Source organism: Saccopteryx bilineata, chromosome 2 (genome assembly GCF_036850765.1).
Source record: "Saccopteryx bilineata isolate mSacBil1 chromosome 2, mSacBil1_pri_phased_curated, whole genome shotgun sequence".
Lineage (NCBI taxonomy): Eukaryota > Metazoa > Chordata > Mammalia > Chiroptera > Emballonuridae > Saccopteryx > Saccopteryx bilineata.
Window position 1 is genome coordinate 24,586,760 of NC_089491.1, and position 22,692 is coordinate 24,609,451.

The following is a 22,692-nucleotide window of genomic DNA, read 5'->3' on the forward strand; positions in this document are numbered from 1 at the left end:
CCATCAGCTAGATTCTAATAGCAAAATAATCACAGATGTCTCCCACCATCGCCAACTGTCCCATGGGGACAAAAGAGCTACCAGTTGAGAGCTGCTGGTAAAGACTCACACAAGATATCACGAGAGCACTGAAGAGAGATTCTTAAGCCAGAGAGGTACCGTTAGTGAATGCTTCTCAAAGAACATGCCGCCTACTGAGTCTTAAAGGACAAGTACAAGCAAGCCAGAGAGGGATTCCAGGTAGAGGATCGCACTAGAGATACAACAGGGTGGTGTAACATGCCTGATATAGACTCCAAACTACAAACAGATTAGTGATGTTAATAACAAGTGCAAGGCCCTGGCCGGTTGGCTCAGTGGTAGAGCGTCGGCCTGGCGTGCAGAGGTCCCGGGTTCGATTCCCGGCCAGGGCACACAGGAGAGGCGCCCATCTGCTTCTCCACCCCTCCCCCTCTCCTTCCTCTCTGTCTCTCTCTTCCCCTCCTGCAGCCGAGGCTCCATTGGAGCAAGGATGGCCCGGGCACTGGGGATGGCTCCTTGGCCTCTGCCCCAGGCGCTAGAGTGGCTCTGGTCGCAACAGAGCGTCGCCCCTGGTGGGCATGCTGGGTGGATCCCGGTCAGGCGCATGCGGGAGTCTGACTGTCTCTCCCCGTTTCCAGCTTCAGAAAAATACAAAACAAACAAACAAACAAAAAAAACAAGTGCAAGACAGCAATGGGGGGGAGGTAAGGGGACAGGGGACGTGGGGGATGGGGCTGGAGAGTTAGACAAGGCCAGGTTATAAATGCCATGTTTTGGAATCTAGACTTCCTTCTGGAAGCAATCACTCTTCACGTGATTAGACCAGCTATTCCAGTCCGTAACCTTCATTAATTCTCATCAAATGTTCCTAATAGCTATCTCCTCCCAAGACACCATTTCTGTTCTTCTCGGCAATGCTGATCAGTGCTGAATTTTCAGTCGATTGCTATCTCTGTTATCTTCTCGTTGCCCTGACTTTTCCCCCAGATGCCTGTTCCCTGTTCACTGATGGGTACAGGACCAGTGCTTCCCATGCCTCACCCGCCTAACGTGGCAGAATCCTACGGCACTCAGTTTCTACTGTTCTCCAAAAATATTACATCTCACATAAAAAAAAAAAATGAATCCTGAAAACCTTTTCTTGTCTGGGAGGTTAGCTTAGAGTAGATATTTATAAAGATGATTAACACACACACACACACACACACACACACACACACACACACACCCCTCAGTACGTCGCCTGAATGTCACAGCTATAGAAAATACATATTTTCTTGATCTGTCTGGTGTCCTGCTCCTTGATCTCCCTTAAAGTCTTTCGCCACAATGTCCTCCTATGCTGTGGTCTAGGGAAGCTGACATCCCTTTTGACTCCTGCAAGCAGGGGACCCGAGCCCAGCCCTACCACCCTGCACCTCATGGCCATGAGGGGCAGGAGAACCAACCAGAGCAAATGAGACTCCAATCTGAGACTCCACTCTGACATCTAAGGAACTGAGAAAATGAGACAAAGGCTTGGAGCTGCTGTCAGTCATCTTGATACCACAAGAAAAAAAAAGGCAACCAAGAATGGAGCCTGCACAGAGGAAGACACAGCTGAATGGGGAAAGAGGTGCACTGATGATGTCACTTGAACCACTGGCGTCTGCCATGCCTGGAGCCTATCCCCAGTCATGTCAGTGATTTGAGCCACTCAATTCCTCTCCCCAAGCTGGTTTGAGTTAGGAAGTTCTTGCTTTTAGCAGCATTTCCCTTCCCGTCAGACCACACAGAACTAAATTTACATAGGAATGTAAAACTAAACTACAAAAAATGAACTTTTCATTTTAATATATTACTTTTACTAATTATAGTTTTATTACAAATTTCTTCAGTTGTTTTTTATAAAGTATACTTTCCATTATGCCATTTTAATCCTCTGATTAAAATATGAAGAAACAACTAATCACATAGTGTGATTTTTTTTCATTTATAACTCTTTGAACGAAGACTCAACAAAGCAGACCTTGCTTCTAACGTCTCACTCAACCTCACACATGGAAAGGGCCAGACACAGCTGTGTTATTTGTTACACGATGGTTTGGCTCCCTCTTCAAAAGTAAGAGTAAACTCCACATCCAAACACTCCAATAGAAATTCTAAACAAAATACAAGGCTTGGTATAATCGAACTGTTCTGCATCTTGACTGTGCTAATAGATCCTCAACTGTATGCATGCATTCAAACCAGAGAGTCCGTTTTACCGTGTGTAAATAAAAAGTGAATAGATCTTAAACATAAGTTTTAAAAAGAAATCATGCACACCTACACACATACGCCAACAACACAAAACCATATGGGATTAGAAAAGCAACAAAAATCATCACACACATTATTACTTTGCAAACCAGCACAGGCAAAAATGTAAAAGGGTTCTAAATATGAAGTCACCTCTTTTGATTTAAGAGGGTTTTTAAGCAGTCTGCACTGACACAGACAGTCCCTGATCTCTGCGAACTTGAAGAAGTTCAAATGCGCAGCTCCACGTTTCCTTTCTCTACTTCACTGTCACTGAGTGGTACAGACAGGATTTGATTCAGGCTAAAATAAGATCACAGAACACAAAAACTGCCCCCAAGCCCCTGCAGGGTACAGAATGCCTGGCTAGAAGTCGGTCTGAAAGGGAGTTCATATAATAGTTTCAAACCCCGAGAAGGAGATTCTTGAGCTTTACCCCCGTGCCTACTTACCTTGCCAACATGTTCAAGGTCAAGGGCAGAATAATTTGATCAGATTTTCATGCATGACATATCTACCTTTTATGTCTCCCATAGCTTGTAAACTATGCCTCGTTTTCCAACAATGCATCTAAAATCATTACTAACTGGTTTAGAAAGAATTATAGCATGAAATGATTAGCTAAAAATCCCAGAAAATGTTTCCATTTAAAACTTTGCCTCCCTGAGAAGACAGTGCTATCTATATAAATGGAAGGTCCAAAGCTATTTCAGTAATTACTAGGAAGAGAAAACTAATTTACACCCAAATTGGGACTTGAAACAAAACAGCATTTTCATAGACTCAGAGCTATGCTGCTGGCTTTCTAAAAGAAAAGTTGGCCATCAGAGCACACTAGTAGCTATTGAGAATTTCCAGAGCCTGAAATGTCACTCCGATGCCTCGCGTTCATCAAGGTAGTCTCCCTAAAGAATAATGGAAAATGTGCCTAGATGAGTTTGAGGCACTGAAGGTGAACATTGCCTGAGCGGCACACAGCAAAACTCGACAATAAAGGCAAGTAACTGAGGAGACCTACCGTGAAGAGAGAGAACAGCATCCAGGTGGCAATCATGACCTAACTGTCCCTTCGTTACAACCTGATCGTGAGAACCAGCTGCTCCCAAAGCGTCACCCAGGTTTCCCTTCCTCGGACGGACACCCGTTGGAAGGACGGAGCCCTCTGCCAGGTCACAGCGTTTCAGGAGGAGTGGGATTGAGCTAGCATCCTGGGTGCGCGCGAAGCCGGTGGACGCTGCCCCGGGCAGCACACAGACTGCAACGTGAACCTGCCCGACTTCTCCGATTCAAAGGTACACTTTGGAACCATGTTAGAGCCTTCAAGGGCAAATGAAACAGGAGTCGAGTGTATTTATTTTTACACAGCTACTAATTATCAGATTACATTTTATCAGATCCATTATGATCCAACAAATGCTAGCTGTTAGTTGAATTCAAATGTAATGGGATAGCAAGCCCTGAGGAAATAGTGGGCAGTTCATTCTTTTTTTTTTTTTTAAGTTATGATGACTTATTTTATAATACAAACACCAGAAAGTGACCTTCAAGACTTTTTTCCTTCTGTACAGCCTCTGGCTCGCGACAATAAGGAAAGTCACTGGACACTGTGTTTACAGTAAAGACAAGTAACTCTATTGGCTCAGACAAAGGCACCTTTACAAAGAGAGGAAGAAAACCTGTTTAGCAAAGAGGCAGGTGCAAAAAGGGACAAGCATTTCATGAAAAGTGATACGAAATGAAGTCAAGGCACTGATGCTCCTGTTAATGGAACAAGAATTCTAGCCACCTAAGACACAAAAGTCAGAATCCTATTTTTACTAGGAAATGTATTACAAAGGATTAAAGATAATAATAATAATAATAATAATAATAATAATAACAATAACAATGTCCTGTTTTTAAGAGATTTGGGGAAAACAGACATGGGAAATGATGTTCCTGGCATCAGTTAGGAAGGTTGGCTCCCTCCTGCTGCGGCTGACAGGCCGCACCATGACCTCACCCACTGGTCACTGACTCAGCCACTAGTTATCTCCGACCCAGGCTGTATTCTTCAACAGAGGTCTTTTCTCAGTCAGTTTCTTTTCTTCACATGTTTTATATTATTTATAGAGATCATTTCTTTATTTTAGAAATTCTATCAGACACATCTAGTTTTGACTTTAGCCTCAATTTCAACAAGTGAAATTAAAGGAAGCATTTCTTGGAAATACACACATGTGCTCTTCTCCAAGTCATCTAAGTTCACTTCCTACCCTGCTTTCCTCATTGGCCTAACCAATGCCCTCTCTCCAGGGCTTACTTCACTCTAGCCACAATTGTCCCCTCGACACCAATCTGTTCCTGCCTCATGACCTTTGCACTCGCTGTTCCCTCTCTTCTGAATGTTCCTTCTCTAGCTCAGCTCTGTTCAGCAAAACTTTTCTGCGATGATGGAAATGTTCTCTATCTGTGCTGTCCAGACTGGTGGCCACCAGCCATATGTTGGCTGTTGACTATTTGAAATATAGTTAATATAACTGTAGAACTCATTTTTTTTTCTTTTAATGTTTACACTGAATGACAGAGAGGGGAAGAGGTGGGGAGAGAGAGAGAGAGAGAGAGAGAGAGAGAGAGAGAGAGGCATCATTTTGCTTTTCCACACAGTTGTTCCATTTTCTTGGGTATTCATTGATTACTTCTCATACGTGCCCCAACTGGGGATTGAACCTACTACCTCAACACAGTGGGACAACGCTCTATCTACTGAGTCACCTAGCCAGGCTCGACTGAAGAACTGATTTTAAAATGTTGTTTAATTAATTTAAATGCAAATTTAAATAGCAAATTTAATGTGGCCAGTGGCTTCTAGATTTTCACCATTCGGGCCTCAGCACAAATGCTGCCTCCTCAGACAGCCCTCTCCTGATGACCTCATCTAAGCAGCCTCCTGCCCTCTCTTCCCTTCTCAGCACTGACCAGCCCCTGAAATTGCTGTCCCTGTGTTTGCTTCACAGCGCTTCCCTCCTCCGGAATGGAAGGTCCCCAAGAGCAGAGACCTCATCTCATTTACTCCCTGCTGTCTCCCAAGTACCCACAACAGTGCCTGGCAAAGGGCAGACACTTGGCACATGTTTGAATCAGTCAATGAACGATTCAGTTCGCCTGGTCAAGGTGCTTCCTTGAAGGAACAGGAAGAGAGGGAAACCTACACATTTTGGCAAGTGAACTGTGAATTGCTATCATCAGAACTTGGGCCCATGGAACCACGGCTCAGCCATAGCACCCAGCTCTGTTCAAACAGCAAGGAGATACAGAAGCCTCCAAACCGGAATCTCATGGTTGGAGACTTGGAAACCATGGCCTTGCAATCCTCCATGAACAGACACAAAGCTCCTCTCAAGGATGGGGAGAGCCACTTCTGAACCAATGGCTGCAACCCTGAAGTCCCACAGGACTAGTGGCAGCCCCAGTGGGAATGACCTGGGTCAGGCACTGGGTTTAAGGCAGTGATTGAGACAGACAGGATCCCCTACCCTTTGGGTGCTCAGCTCCTCCCAGAAGAGACAGATACATCAATAGTGTTGAGATGTTGCATTAGCTCTGGGACTCTATGGGCAGGGTGGGGGCAGCTCTCCCGTGCTTTGAGAGCACAAGAGGAGACACCTCACTCGGCCTGTGGTAGTCATGGAAGGCTTCCTGGATGAAGAGCTAATAAAGCTGAACCTGGAAGAGGGACAGAGTTAGGACTGTGGTGGTTGTGGGGGTTGGGGGTTGGAAGTGACATGGAGCTGGGGAATGGCTATTCCAGGCAGGAAGAACAGCAGAACAAACACAGGCATAAAGCGTCAAACTGTTTACAGAGAACATTTGCGTTGGTTTTACTGGAGTGCAAAGAGCGAGGTCTGGAGTGGCAAGAAAGTGACGGGAGAGCAGTGAAAGCATAGATCTTATAGGCCCTGAATGCCAAGGATTAGGGGTTTTATTTTTAGGGTAATGGGTGAGAGGCTTTAATAAGAAGGATGAAATAGATATCTGCTTTGAATGAACTTCATGATCCTAGAGATGAGATGTGCTGGGGGTGAAGAAATTGGAAAAGGGCCTAACACTTGAGACAAATACACTATGTAGGACAGGGATGGAAAATACTGCCCGTGTGTCCAGGAGCCTGCTGGTGTCAACTGGACCAGAAGTGATATGGCTGCCAAAGACAGGCCGAAGCAGTCCCATCATCGGGACTGACTACAACCTAATGCACGCACACGCGCACATACACACACGTGCACGCACGTAAGCATACACACCTTGGGGATCAGGAGCCCAATGCCCAATGCCCTCAGTACAATAGTGACCATTAGCCACAGCAAGAAATACCACCTTAGAAAGTCAGAAAAAGTTGTCAAGTTATTCCCTGAAGCTTTGCAAAAAACTGTCTCCAAATAGGTCTGGTCAAGCACAGATTGCTTAAGATTCAAATCAAGCAAACATTTATTTAGCATCTATTGTATGCTAGGTTCTTTCACAAACATAATCTCCTTTAATAATCACAGTAATAAACACATCTCTTAGGCAGACTAATGATCACAACTGTCTGTACCTGTACATTGTTTTCTTTTTTTTTTCTGAAGTGATAGGAGGGGGCTAGTGAGTCAGGCTCCCACATGCTCCCCAACTGGGATTTACCCAGCAACCCCTGTTTGGGCCAATGCTCAAATCAACTGAGCTATTTTTAGTGCCTGAGGCTACTGCTAGGACTAACCAACCTATCCTCAGCACTTAGGCTGATGCTCAAACCACTTGAACCACTGGCTGTGAGAGGGGAAGAAGGAGAAAAGGGGGAGAGAAAAGGGAAGAGAAGCAGATGGTTGTGCCCTGACCAGGAATCGAACTCGGGACATCCATACACTGGGCCAATGCTCTATCCACTGAGTAACCAGCCAGGGCCTGTTTTTCTTTTTGATATTGTAATTTTTTTAAATCACCATTAGATAAAAATGCACATAGCATATTCTAGTGGAATCAGATGGTTGTTTAAAACTCAAATGGTTGTTTAAGGGTTAAACTGTCAAACAGTTATCCCATGCCCTCTCATTTCTTAGTCTTACATAATTTTCAACTATTTTTGGCTATTTCTTATGGTATTGGCCAAAATTTTCTAAATGAGATGTTTATGTTATGTGGTTTTTTATTTATCAGTTTCAGACATTGTCCACTGACTTCCCTTCAGTTTGTTCTCTTAATGTTTCATTTACTTTACAAATTTTGGTTAATTATTCTTCAGTATTTACATTACAGGGGGTTCTTGGGTTATATGTCAGTCTCCACATAGGATGTTTAGAGTTCACGATGCTCACTCCCATAAAAACTTTAAAAAATTGAGACAAGAGTGTTTCAGCTTACATTGTTAGCATTGTACTTGCGGATTACATAGGCAAACTAGTTTGGCTGCATGCAGTGGAAATGTACGCAGTAACGCAGCATGTGAGTGAGGGAGTTGGTGTCCCCCAATATGTTTACCTACGCCATTTTGGACTGTTAAAAGTACAAGTGTTCCATTTGTGTTAGGCTAGGTTGTGTCTTGACTTACTCCAAAATTCGGGTTACATACTGTTGTAGGAATGGAACTGTGTCGTAACCTAAGGACCCCCTATACTAGGACACCAACTATACAACGATTAGGTTTTTCTGTCTAATTTTATATTTTTTTCCTGGAATGAATAATTACCTCATTTTCCCCAATTCTTAGGGGTGTGTGTGTGTGTGTGTGTGACAGAGATAGAGAGAGAGAGAAAGAGAGATAAAGAGGGACAGATAGGGACAGACAGACAGGAAGGGAGAGAGATGAGAAGTATCAATTCTTTGCTGCAGCACCTTACTAGTTCATTGATTGATTTCTCATATGTGCCTTGACCAGGGGTCTATAGCAGAGTGAGTGACCCCTTGCTCAAGCCAGAGACTGTTGGGCTCAAGCCAGCAGCCATGGGGTCATGTCTATGATCCCATGCTCAAGCCAGGAACACTGTGCTCAAGCAAGCAAGCCCACAATCAAGGTGGCGAACTCAGGGTTGAGAACCTGGGTCATCTGTGTTTCAGTCCGAAGCTCTATCCACTGCGCCACTGCCGGGTCAGGCTCTTAGTTTTCTATGTGCATATTTCTAACTCTTCCCACAATTCCATAAGGTCTGTAAATCCTTGCCATCATATTTTTGAAACAGTTGAAGTGACCAGAAAATCGATCCTGTTCCTTACCCTTGGTCTTCCTGTTGCTCTCTGGCCTGATTGATGGCTAGACCACACTTTGCATACTCTCTGAGATCGCTGGTTTTCTACATGCCTTCTGTTTTCATTTACTCCCTCATTTTGTTGGAGCATATCCTCTAGTACTTTTTTCCTTTCCCCACATTGTCTTCAATTTAATTACTATTTTTATTAAAGTCATATATAGGCACACAATTTAAAGTGCCTAACAGCTTTAAAGATTTTACAGAGCACAGCAATCCCTTAACTCCACCCCCTCACCCTACTTCTCTCCAATTCTTCCTCTCAAGAAATAAGCACTTTAACCTGTTTTAGATGATTCTGGGTAACAATTTTATATTGCTCCTCTGTCATTTTTCAGTTCTTGGCACTATTCACATTGACTTTCAGTACTGAAAATGAGGATTTCCTGATTTCTTCCCATCTATGCCCTCACCACACAAGTGTATCCTTCCCATGTCCCTATCCTCTCAATATAATTATATTGAAACTTTTAAACATCAACATTTTTATGAGTACAGGACACTCCTTTCAAGTGAGGCATGTGGCAAACTATGACGAGTTTTCCTTTGCTAAACATCTTACTGTTTCCTCTAAAGTTAATAACAAACCTTTCCCCCCTTTACTTGGTATTTTACATACTTAATAGTCCACACAAAATTTAAACTCTATCCCTATATCTATTCTCATGACACTGAAATGCATCAACTATTCTATCAATTCCACGTTGGGAAAGAAATCACTTCCTGAGCCTTCTGATGAATTTTGGGAGCACAGCTGTCATGCTGGGATTTCCCACACTGTCACACCTAGAAATTTCCTCTGCCTCTTCCACGTTTGATCTCCTGTTTCCTGGATCACTTGTGGTTTACTTTCCTGGTTTACTCCTTTATTCCAGTGAACCACCTCCTCCAGTCACTTCCTGACCACCTGTGTGTCTGAAATGGTCATTGCTCTGCTCTCGCTCTTGATTTAGAATCTGGCTAGACATAAAGTTCTAGCTTTAAAACCATTTCCCTCCAGACCACTGAGAGCATATGTCCCATTGCCTTCTAGCTGTCAGTATTGTTGTTGAGAAGGCAAAACCCATTTTGATTCCTGATCTTTGCATGTGATCTATTTTTCTTCCCCAAGAAGTGTATTAGATCTTCTCTTTGCCACCAATGGCTTTTAAATAAAACTCTGAAAAGTCAAAAGCAGACACATAAGTAATTATTTTTAAAAATTCTTTTTGCTTGCCTAAAAAATAACAGATCCTAATCTGTTGGTAGGGAAGGCTGAGAGCCCATGGATTTGTATAAAAGACTCAAGAATGTTTTGTCATTCTTAAAACAGACCAATCCTCTTTGTTTTAGCCATATATCCCCTTCAGCTTAGAGCCAAAAATAGTTTGTTCTTGTTGTGTGTGTGTTTATGAATTTTATGCCTTTTAAAAAAGTCCCTGATGAGATAAGTCAGCCACAAAACAACAAATGCAGTGAACTCCACTTGTCTGAGGTATCTGGAATAGTCAAACTCAGAGAGTAGAAGGGCTGTTGGGACTGTGAGGAGGGGAAAAGGGGGAGTTATGTTTAATGGGCACAGAGTTTCATTTGGGGAAGATGAGAAAGTTCTGGAGAAGGATGGTGGTGATGGTTGCACAACAATGTGAAGGTACACTTGAAAATGGTTAAAATGGTAAGTTAATGCTATGCTACATAATTTCACAATGACAAAACACACCTCCTTTTACATCACTCTAATGAGGGTTTGCTTGGTATGGAGCGAAAGCATGTGTTCAACCCACTACCTTTGTGCCGCTTTGGCACTTAAGATTTGTTGTTTCTTTAATTCTATTCTTTAAGCTAGATCATTAGTTCTAAACTTTAGGGTGCAAAAGGATTTTATTGTAAAAGGTTATAAAACCACATGTTGTTGCCTGACCAGGTGGTGGCGCAGTGGATAGAGCATCAGACTGGAATGCAGAGGACCCAGGTTCGAGACCCCGAGGTCACCAGCTTGAGTGCAGGCTCATCTGGTTTGAGCAAAAGCCCACCAGCTTGGAACCCAAGGTTGTTGGCTCCAGCAAGGGGTTACTTGGTCTGCTGAAGGCCCGCAGTCAAGGCACATATGAGAAAGCTATCAATGAACAACTAAGGTGTTGCAACGTGCAACGAAAAACTAATGATTGATGCTTCTCATCTCTCTCCATTCCTGTCTGTCTGTCCCTGTCTATCCTTCTCTCTGAAAAAAAAAAAAAAACCAAACACATAGGGTTGCCTGACCAGGAGGACAGGGACGCAGAGGACCCAGGTTCAAAACCCCGAGGTCAGCTTTAGTGCAGGCTCATCTGGCTTGAGCATGAGCTCACCAGCTCAAGCACCGGGGGGGGGGGGGGGCGCTGGCTTAAGTGTGGGATCACAGACATGACCCCATGGTGGCTGGCTTGAAGCTCAAGGTCACTGGCTTGAGCAAGAGGTCACTCACTCTCTGCTGTAGCCCCCTGGTCAAGGCATATATGAGAAAGCAATCAATGAACAACTAAGGAGCCGTAACAAAGAACTGATGCTTCTTATCTCTCTTCCTCCCTGTCTGTCTGTCCCTATTTTTCCCTCTCTCTGTCTCTGTCACGAAAAAATAAATAAATAAAACCACATGGTATTTCTATATATTGTACTTAATACCAGTCTCCACCTCTTACATGCCTGTGTTTTAGGGCCTGACCTCCCATGATAAGATGCTGCTTTCTGCATTATCTTGGGCTCTATTAACAAAAATAAGAAAGTAAGAACCAGAAGTGATATTCTGGACTGGCACATGGGTCCTTCTCTTGACTCCACATACTAACAAGGTTACGGTTAGTGGTGAAGGGTTTTAAGTATCAGATAACTTGGAGGAACTGACTGATATTCAGCCCGATGAAGAAGGCTGGGAGAGTTGAAGGGTATGGTGAGAACGTGTAAACATACCTTCAAATCCCTAATACCGTAAGGGTAGTCACAGGACAGGAGACGCACAGATTCTGTAAAACCTCCAACAAGGATGAGGCTCAAGAAGAACAGTCAATGTGAGAGATCTGAGTTTGGTCTAAGAGAGAATGTTCTGTCAGTTGGGCACTGCCCAAGTACCGACTGGGCTGCCACTGAACAAGGAAGCCCTAGGGACTGGCAGAAACACCGCTCGGGAAGAGGCGGTAGGACCTGCACGACCTGACCCTGGGGAGCTCCTCCAGTCTGGGGATCGTCTGTGCAGAGTTCCATGTCCACAGAGCACCGCCCGAGCAGTCACCACTCTCCTGCCAGGCCAGAGAGTAAATGTAGTAGGCTCTATTTTAAGAACATAATTCACTAGGAAAACAAGATTCCGAAAAAGGAACACATGATTATAGGCAAGGTGCAAGCCATGAGTCTATTCCCACCCCTGCCTTCCCAAAGTCTCTCTTTGGACAAAGCAAATTTCAAAATGCAAGCGACCGTAATTCTCAAGGAAAGGCTCTGGCGTGAGCTGTGAATATTTTCTCCTTAAATGTACTTACTGCCTTTGGGTTCATCACTTTTCATCAAGGGAACACCTTCAACTTCAACTAATTTGATTGATTTTCCAAACTACACATTTTGTTAGAAGGCTTTGGAAAATTAAGCAAATAAGAATATATATATTTTTAAATCACCTTCTCTTATTTCTGAAAATGTGTTTTTTTTTCCCGCAAAATTTTTTGTGTTGAAGCGGTTTAAATTTGTATCTTTTATTCAATTTCTGGGAAAATATAAAATGTAACACAAACCACAGCTTCTTGAACTTTTGTTCATTGGTTTCCTAAGAAGCTCAAAACACTGTAAATATTCAGCTTATCCAGTTCTTTCTGAATTGATCAGTGAGCATTGTGTTTATAAATGGAGAGAGTGAAAAAATCACTAGTGGTGAGCACACTCTTGGGATAGGCTCCCCACATCTAATTATAACCACTATGTGTCCCACGCAGACACTGTGTTTCCCATCTCTTATCCTATCTAAGGTCACTACTCTGTGGTTTTGATTATCTAGAATTATCAACCTTAGCGGTCACTTCAATCAAATCAACGCCTGTGGCATAAAGCACAGAGATGAAAATGGATAGAATGCATGACTTTTTCTCCCTCAACGTTTTTATTCTCTTAGGAAAACAGAAGACACTGAAGACCTTGCCTGCCAATTTCCATGACTACCATTGGTCTTCCTTCTGGGATGCTGCCTCCAGATCGCCAGCAGGTCAACAGTGACGATGGGCCACCTGTTTCTATCCGCAGGGTGACCTAGGACAGTGCCTGGTATGTGTGTTCATGAAACTAAATGAGGAAGAGAGAACAAAAACACTTTTTGGGGAGAGGAAACCTCAACCTTCTAATCAAAGTCTACACGCTCTCCCACACTCTCTAGAGGTGACAGCGCTGCTCTGTTCATTGGCTGAATTGCAATAATTTTCCCTCCAAATACCTAGGGAGGCTGAAGGTGAGCCCAACATCTCAGCTTAAAGATTAAAACAAGCCCCATGCCCTTGCTCCTTGCTGTCCATCGGAAACCTGTGATTTGCTTCCCTTCAGACAAAGCGCTGACCACAGCCAGGGGATTCTGAGACCCTCATCAACCTCTACAAATGGCCAAGTAACATTTCTTGGCAGGCTAATGTAGAATAATCACCGAGGGCAACAAAGTACTTATTTTAAGAGGAAACATCTTTACTCAGCCAAAGTTGAACTGCCCAGGGCAATTTTCAAATGAACTATACAAGTTTCCTAAAATTAATTGTCATACAGGGCTGCTATTATTGAACACCCTCATGGACAAAGTAGAGCTAAATGCATTTCGAACACAAGAAATGTTCCTAGAGCAAACACCCTGTGTGCACCCACAAGCGGGCTCTAGATTATAAAGGGCAGCTGTTTACTTTTGAGAGAACAAATGTGTCCTCAGCCGTTATTTTTAAAAATTATTTGAGTTAACAGTAGTACAAGGGTGCAAGTGAGTTGTCTAATTAAAACAAAAGCTGTGTAAATCCCCAAAGAGAGGTTTTTTTTTGGTTTTTTTTTATTAATTTTTAGAGAGGAGAGAGAGTGAGAGAGAGAGAGAGAGAAGGGGGAGGGAGGAGCAGGAAGCATCAACTCCCATATGTGCCTTGACCAGGCAAGCCCAGGGTTTTGAACCGGCGACCTCAGTGTTTCCAGGTCGACGCTTTATCCACTGCGCCACCACAGGTCAGGCCCAAAGAGAGTTTTTATTGAAAATTGTCCTCAGTGTGAGAGAATGAAAATAAAATAACAAACTGATATATAATAAACACTAAGAATGCCTGAAGATATTTTGTTAATCTACTTTTGGGGATAAAAGTTCTTTTCCCAATCTGCTTTTCATGTCATTTCCAAACAATGAACAAAAACAAAACGAAATTTTAAATTCCCACATGCTAAATAAACCATGCTTTAAAAAAAAAATAGAAATCTATAGCGTTAGAAAAATTCACTGTAGGAGAAAATAAATTGATAGATGTTCTCAATAGAAAAATTCACTGTAGGAGAAAATAAGTTGATAGATGTTCTCAAGTATTTACCAAGGAGTGAGCAAGTACCTACTATGTGCTAGGCCTAAGCTACTGGAGCATTCTTCATTATGTCTAAGAACTCAAAAGAAAGTCCTTGTGAGGCCCAAGTAATGAAATGCACATGCCTCCCATCATGCAAACTGTCTAAATCCGGGGTTGATAAAAACAGCCCATGCCTGAGCCAAATCTGGTTGCCACCAGTTCTTATAAACACTGTTTTATTGGAAAGTGGCCACGCCCATTTATTTACACATTGCCTAAGTCTGTTTTCAAGCTCCAACCGCAGAGATACTGCAATAGAGACCACATGGCCTGCAAAGCCTAAAATATCTGCTATTTGCTCTTTACAGAAAAGTTTGCCAATGTCTGGTCTGTACCAAGACATACCTGGAGGAGGACCCTGGGGTTTATTTGACATTGGCTTAAATAGCTTTGGACCTTCAGGTACAGGGTTATGGGACAGGCAGTGGGACTCTGGCAAAGAGCCCTAACCTGGGAGGCCGAGAAGTGAGATGAATGCCGGGCCTCGCTCGCTGTGTGTCGGCTACAGAGCTTAGGCAGTTCACAGAACCGCTCTGAGTGTGGGCTTTCTCAGCTGTCAGATGCAAGAGCCACTCCTCACAAGCCTTGAAAGTGATGTGGGCCACAGTAAGGCACAAACAGACTGTTACAATAATTATGAAAGCTAACAGGGAACATGTGCTTAGGATGTGCCGAGTAGCGTGCTAAGTGCTTTCTGTGTGTTATCTCAACCACTCTATTAGATGGGTACCATTACCATCCTCCTTTTACAGATAAAGGAACCAAGGTTCAGAGAGGTTAAGGGATTTGCTCAATGTCACACAGCAAGTGAGTGGTGGAGCTGAGACTCAGACCTAAAAGTGTCAGACTCCACCGCTGTGCTCTTCACTACTTAAGGCACTGATTCCCAAAGCTGACCCACGGAGGGGTTACCTACCCAATCTATCCATTTCATTGAACAAAGGCCCATTGGAATTGTTTCTGAGACAAGCACTGTGCCTGGGCCTGGCACTGGGATGGTACGGTCTGTGTGACAGCCCCGCTCGTATGCTAGAGATTAAGAATTGCCCATAAAATAAACATTGCAGCTTTATCTACACAGGCAGTGAAAGGGAGCCTCAAGCAATGATACAGTCCTCTTACCATGATGGATGTCAGGATCAATTTCAAATTAAGAAGTAACCCATAAAAACTGGCTTGCCTACCAGCTCAGAGGCGCCTCAACTACCTTGCTTTCTCCACACTTCTAAAGTTTATGCATGCAAAAGTCAGGGCCCTGCATTTTTGCATAACAAAGCACATTTAACACAAATGTTAGAGTATACTTTGTGGTAACAACATAGACTCTCTCTGTAGATCTTCATTTTATATTCCTGGCTTTCAAACATGGACCTTAATTTGACAACTTGTGAGATTTTATTATCGCTAGTATTGCTCTTTTGAAAAACAACCTGGAAATATGTCTCAGGAGTCTTTATAGCTTTGCCAGTGTATCTGATATTTTCATTTCCAGGATATGTTAGATGGAAATAATCAGGAGTGCTTACAAACACGTGAGGATAAGCGTGTTCACTGCAAAATTATTTATAAAGGCAAACCTCTGGAAGCCACCAAACCACCCAACATAAACAATTATCAAGGGAGATTTCAATGGGACAGTCTGTAGCTCTAAATGACCATGTGTCGAAAACAGACTAATCTACCCAGAGGGACATTGCCTGGACTCTTATTAGTGTCAATGGCAACTAAAGGGCTGAGGAACTTTCCCAGATTAAAGGAGGCTAAAAACACATGACATCTAAATGATCCTGAATTGGATCCTGGTTTAGGAATTAAAAAAATTGCTATACAGGGAATTTTGGAGAAAATTAGCAAAATTTGAAAATGCAATTTATATTAGATATCTGTACTGTATCCATGTCAAATTTCCTGAATTTTAAAACTTTATGTGGTTATGTAAAATAATATAAATAAAGGAGCATGATGTCTGCAACTTATTTTAACTGAGTCAGAAAAATATATTAAAATTAAATATAATAATGTATATATAATACACATACATTATATATATATAAATTCATATACTATATATACCTATGAAGAAAGACAGAAAGCAACTATGGGAGATGATAATAATTGGTGAAGTGAACACAAAAATTCTTTGTACTATTTTGGCAATCCTTTTGTAAGTTTAAAATTATAGGCCCTGGCCGGTTAGCTCAGTGGTAGAGTGTCAGCCTGGTGTGCAGGAGTCTCGGGTTCGATTCCCGGCCAGGGCACACAGGAGAAGCGCCCATCTGCTTCTCCTTCCTTTCTGTCTCTCTCTTCCCCTCCCGCAGCCAAGGCTCCATTGGAGCAAAGTTGGCCCCAGGCCGCTGAGGATGGCTCTGTGGCCTCTGCCTCAGGCGCTAAAATGGCTCTGGTTGCAACAGAGCAATGCCCCAGATGGGCAGAGCATCGCCCCCTGGTGGGCGTGCTGGGTGGATCCCGGTCAGGCGCATGCGGGAGTCAGTCTGACTGCCTCCCCGTTTCCAGCTTCAGAAAAAAAAATTTTTTAATTAAAAAATTTTAAAAAAATTATATCAACATGAAAAGCTAAAAGAAAGTCTAAAATTCTGTTACATAGGAAAATGCTTATGTTAAAAGGAGTAAAAACATTAGGATACAAACTACATATTCAGCATGATGTCTCAAAAATGGCAGTTTAAAAAATAAATATGAGAATGAAATCAGCCTACATGTTACTTACCAGTGACATGTCATTTCTAAGTGGTGAGATTCTATTTGGACTTTATTTTTTAAATTCTTTTTATACCTTTTGTGTATATACAGTTTTTATAGTATGTAGCATTTTCACAATTGGGAAAGAATGAAATGTTATAGGAAATATAAACATTTTTATGACTCATACAAACATTTGACTCAGTCTTCAAAAACTTTTATGCACTAGCTTCATACTTCATGGCAGAGGAATTTTAAGATAAGGCATCTAAGCCCTAAAGAGATTAAATCCTGTGTACAATATCACACTAGTAAATTTCACTGCATATTTGAAATTGCTTTCCACACTAAGCTCAGAAAAGCAAGGGCAGACTAGAGGGTCAGCGCATGAAAAATTTGGTGTCCCAAGCTTCAGCTAGAACTTTTTCAAGATTGTCAAACTAACAGCATAAATAGTTATGCCCGCATTAAAGAACAGATCCTTCTAATTTGTCTCTTAAAATAATGTATTTAATCTATTTTCAGCCCTAAAAATTAAAATACTACACGGTGTCTGTATGTATATAATTTTTTTCTAAACCATTGGAATCAGTTGCAGATACAATGTCCCATTATTTCTAACGTTTCAATGGACATTTCCTAAAAACAAGGACTTTTTCACACCTAAGAACAGTACAACCCCAAAATCATGCAATTAGCATTGACAGAATCCTACCATCTAAATTAAAATACCCCATTCAAATTTTAACAGTGGTTCTAATGATGTTCTTACCAACAAAATGGTCCAATCCAAAGTCCCATGTAGCATTTAATTCTCATGTCCCTTTAGTCTCCTTCACTTGGAACACTCTTTTGGTCTTTCATGTCCTTGACATTTTTAAAGATTACAGACTGGTTATTTTGTTGAATGCTCTTCAAGTTAATTATCTGCTATTTCATCAAGGTTAGAGCTAAGTTATTCCTATATTTTGTAGGAATATTGTATGCTGTATTTTTCTCTTTTCTCATTGTCAATTTGTTCGATTACGGATGGTTTTAACTTTGAATATTTGATTAGGGTGGTGTCTTTACAGCAGGTTCCTCTGCTGTAAAGTTGAGCTATTTGCTCCCTTTGCAATTAATACATATCTTGTGGGGAGATTCATGAAGCTATATAAAATCCTGAGGCCAGTATAACAGTTTAAAAAAATTCTACACTAAGTAACAATAAATTCAGCCTCCAGAAAATAACTAACATATCTTCATAATATAATTGCTAGCTATATTTAAGAAATATAGTACCCCTAAAAAGATTTTTTTTTCAGAACGTCACAGATATAAGATTTTGGGAGGGACTGGGGAGGGGATTTCCCATGATATAAAACTGCAATTTGTCAACAGTAAATCTACTTTGATCTGCAAGAGTCACAGAAGGATGTGCAACCTATAATCCCTGGGGAAACTGAGAAAATAAAAACTATTTGATCTCTGGTTACATTCTTGGAGCCGGCATCTAAAATACATTCTTGACTCAGCTAAACTTTGTTTGTTCTTCTAACAAAAGCCTTTCAAGTGAGATAAAACAACAAGCCAGGCTAACCCTGGGCTGAGTCGGTGGGTCACATACAACGTGGGCCCTTGCAGAACATCCTATTAAAAGCCATGTCCGCCATGGTAATTCTCAGCCCAGTCACAAGGCTCGCTTCAAGTATTCCAGTTGGGAGTTGCAGAAACTCCCACGGGAGCACAACCTGAGTCTTTTTACTTAAGCATTTCTTCCCCCCCGAAAGCTTTGTGTTTATCTAAAAACACAAGACCAGTGATGACGCACTCTTGCTCAGAACAGAGAATGTCATAAGATGAACTTGCAGATAGAGGGTTCAGGGCTTCGCAATAAAGGCTCATTCTGTGCCTTAGAATTTATGATGAGGCCTTAAAAAGAATAATGCAGAATCAATTGTAATTTTCCTTCTTGTATCTGGCAGGCACAATGTTAGAAGTCTTTCTCAAGGCAATACTTTACAGTTTGAGTTTGTTGCTGTGTGAATTCCTAGGCCTAAATGAAGGTTTTAAAACAACAACAACAACAGTAATGCATTTATATACTTTTTATTGCCACAGATTTCATTTTTTAATAAAAATGTCTCTGAATCAAAATGGAGTTGACATGGAGAGTCAAGCAAAGGAGAGGGGAAACCTGGCTAGGTGTGGCAGAGAAGGGTCACTCGGGGCATCAGGTCAAGGTGGACCTGGGGCAGAACCCAGGAGACAGACAGGTGAATGGAGCAGTCCGGGAGATAAGAGCAGAGTACAAGGAAAAGAGTCAATTAATCAGCGAGTCATCTACAAGCCAGCTGCTCCCCAGTGTGGTGACCCGGGCAGGCTGGCTGCATTTGAAGGATAAGATTCACACAGTTGCATTATCCCTTTTGGTGGTTCATATACCTCGAAAGTATTTTTGCTCTTATATAAACACTGCACCCCAATCAAGATATTATTCCTGCACCTAAGGATGCCTGTGTCCTAACTCCAGATCTCTCTCAAGCTAATGTCATCTTCACCACCATCCCCAGCCCTTAGTGCCACGTGCAGATACCGGAGGACACAGGACAAGTAATCTCTCTCAGGTCCACTTTCAGTTTTTCTTTCAGCTCCAGAAATGACACCATAGGCCAATTCTATCATCTGTATGATTCTGGAAAGATCCACGTTTAACAGTGGGCCTTCTTGCAAGACTTCTGATGAACCAGGGATCACTCCACTCTGATTGGCCACTTGCTAGGCAAGACAGGGGGCGATATGGAGTGAGCCCACCACTCTGAGCCACAGTGGGCAGCCTGGCTTTAGGGTGTTCTGAGGGCTATTTTTGCCCTCCTGACCTGGGCTTAGCACCCTTCTCTCCTTCACGCAGGGGCAGGAAGGCTTGTGTTTTCTTCATTTTTTCTTTTTCTTTTTTTATTCAGTGAGAGGATGGGAGGAAAAGACAGATTCCCGCATGTGCCAAGAGGTCCATGTGCCAAGTCCACTAGGGGGTGATGCTCTTCCCATTTGGGACCTTGCTTTGTTGCTCTCCTTAGCACCTGAGGCAAAGGCCATGGAGCCATCCTCAGCACCTGGGCCAACTTACCAGAGGGAAAGAGAGAGAGAGAGAGAAGAGCTAGAAGGGGAGGATGGAGTAGATGGGCTCTTCTCCTGTGTGCTCTGACCGGCAATTGAACCCGGGACTTCCACACACCAGGCCAACGCTCTACCACTGAGCAAACTGGCCAGGGCCAGGAAGCCCTGTGCTTCAAAGAGCCCTGCCTCAGTGCCGGCAGCCTGGCCCGTGGCTGGGCATACATCCCATCCTGTTTCTCTTACAGGCCACCCTAGTTGATGAGTTACTAAGTTTACGAGAAGCAAGAATTCACTTGATAAATTCCCAGAGCTGAAGGTAAATGCCAGATCTTGAAAGGCTGCTGTGGAATCCTGCCCCCACAGAGAAGAAAAGGAGGAAGGATGGAAAGGGAGCCAAGCAGGGGTCACATGAAAGGTCAGCAAAGGATAAGCCTGCCTCTTCCTTGTTGTCCCATGACCGTCGCCCTCCAATGCTCACTGGACTTGAACCATTCATTATAAGTGCCTCCAAAACCATCCTCTGGTGGCTGCCTGGGAAGTCTTTCCAAATGATACCACTTCAGGAAAATGTTTTCTTTCTGCCTTAGATCCGGTATTTAATAAGGCATCTAAACAGGCAGGACCTGCCCCTTCACAGGACAGTATTATTCACAGTCACTGCCACATGGAGGTAGTGAAATTTATTCTTCCAATGTTCCCATTTCTTCTGTTTCCTGTTTTTAAATCTAGATTGCAAGGCTAATAAGATGCCTAGTAATAAAACTATGAAGACAAGCAAAACAGATGACACACATCTGAAGTTTTAATGAAACAAGATAAATCTTGAGAACGTACGCAGGGAGATGAATTTTACCACTAGGCATAAGAAGTTGTTGAACAAGTTAAGTTTTACATAAATGCCATCTTCCTTTTTCTTAATCGTTCCAAAGACAACAAACAAAAGGGCTTACTTAGCTTGTCACTTTTGAGAACAGAAAACTGAGTTGAGTCCTATGAAAAAAGATGAAGGTTTTAGATTGTCTCATTTTCTCTTCTTTCTCCTCTCCCCCCACCTCTGCCCAAGTCAACAGTTTGTTTTATAATGAACCGTGATTGAGAATCTACATTTTAGCCTGACCTGTGGTGGCGCAGTGGGTAAAGCGTCAACCTGGAAACGCTGAGGTTGCCGGTTCAAAACCCTGGGCTTGCCTGGTCAAGGCACATATGGGAGTTGATGCTTCCTGCTCCTCCACCCTTCTTTCTCTCTCTCTCTCTCTCTCTTTCTCTCTCTCTCTCTCTCTCTCTCTCTCTCTCTCTCTCTCCCCCCTCTCTATAGTGAATAAATAAAAAATCTTTAAAAAAAAAAGAATCTACATTTTACCAATAGGCTTAAGCAACAAATTTCCCTGGGTGTAGTGTTATATTGGTTCAGAGAAAACTTTTGAAAAGGAAAAACGGGAAAATCCAATAAAAGTAATTAATAATACGAACTAACAATAACTCACCCTTCACTGTTTCCTTAACATTCACTGTCTGCACTGTCTATAAATATATAATGGTGAGAAAATCACAAATAACCAATTATTTTACTTAGAACATTCTTACAGATCTTGTCTATTTATAAACAAGTCATTTGAAGCCCAAGGTCAAACATTTAGCTAATAACTCAGTGATGTCCAGAATATAAGAATCCCAAAAATCACAATCAAGCTCATATCACTCAATAACACTGCTTCCATATATGGGAATTTTATAGCTATGATCTTAGCCAAAATTTACCCAATAGTAGACTTCTCAGCTAAAAATCTTGTAAGTACACCTATATTCTATGCATCAATGAGGTAGGGCAGTTATTACACAGAGATGCTTCTAAGCTAAAAAGAAACTAATCTTTGCCTGACCAGGCAGTGGCGCAGTGGATAGAGCAGCGGTAGTCAACCTTTTTATACCTACCGCCCACTTTTGTGTCTCTGTTAATAGTAAAATTTTCTAACCGCCCACCAGTTCCACAGTAATGGTGATTTATAAAGTAAGGAAGTAACTTTACTTTATAAAATTTATAAAGCAGAGTTACAGCAAGTTAAAGCATATAATAATTATTTAACAAGTACTTTATGTTGGATTTTTGCTAAGTTTGGCAGTATAAATCTTTATAAAACAACTTACTAAAGCTAAATCTATCTTTTTATTTATACTTTGGTTGCTCCGCTACTGCCCACCATGAAAGCTGGAACTCCCACTAGTGGGCAGTAGGGACCAGGTTGACTACCACTGGGATAGAGCATCGGACTGGGACCCAGAGGATCCAGGTTCAAGACCCCGAGGTCGCCAGCTTGAGCGTGGGCTCATCGGGTTTGAGCAAGGCTCACCAGCTTGAGCCCAAGGTCACTGGCTCGAGCAAGGGGTTACTCCATCTGCTGTAGCCCCACCCCCACCCCATCAAGGCACATATGAGAAATCAATCAATGAGAAACTAAGGAACCACAACAAAGAATTGATGCTTCTCATCTCTCGCCCTTCCTGTCTATCTGTCCCTATCTGTCCCTCTTTCTGACTCTCTGTCTCTGTCACACACACAAAAAAAGAAAGAAAAGAAACTGATCTTCAATAAAAGAAAACTGGAAGGAGGGGTTGCAGAGGACCTGTCTCCATCCAAGCGAGCAATAACAGAACGGGAGAAAGTGACCTGAGCCATGAACCATCAAGATGTCAAAGGGCTGGACTTGAGGGGCTGTCAGCGGAGGAGGACACTCATGTAAGTAGAAGGCTTTCCAAAGTCAGAG

At 42.4% G+C, this 22,692-nt stretch overlaps 1 protein-coding gene across 5 annotated transcripts in view; it reads right to left on the reverse strand.

Annotated features, from left to right (window-relative positions):
* PALM2AKAP2 (PALM2 and AKAP2 fusion) overlaps nt 1–22,692 on the reverse strand; it is a 449,455-nt gene that overhangs the window by 70,553 nt on the left and 356,210 nt on the right. Inside the window, exon 1 of one of the 5 annotated variants that reach the window (XM_066256557.1) lies at nt 3,320–3,717. The exons of the other annotated variants lie outside the window; for them this stretch is intronic. Within the exon in view, the coding sequence (XP_066112654.1) occupies nt 3,320–3,355 (36 nt within the window). The 5' untranslated portion in view covers nt 3,356–3,717. Of the gene's footprint in view, nt 1–3,319; nt 3,718–22,692 lie in introns of those variants that run through there. 5 annotated transcript variants of the gene reach the window in all.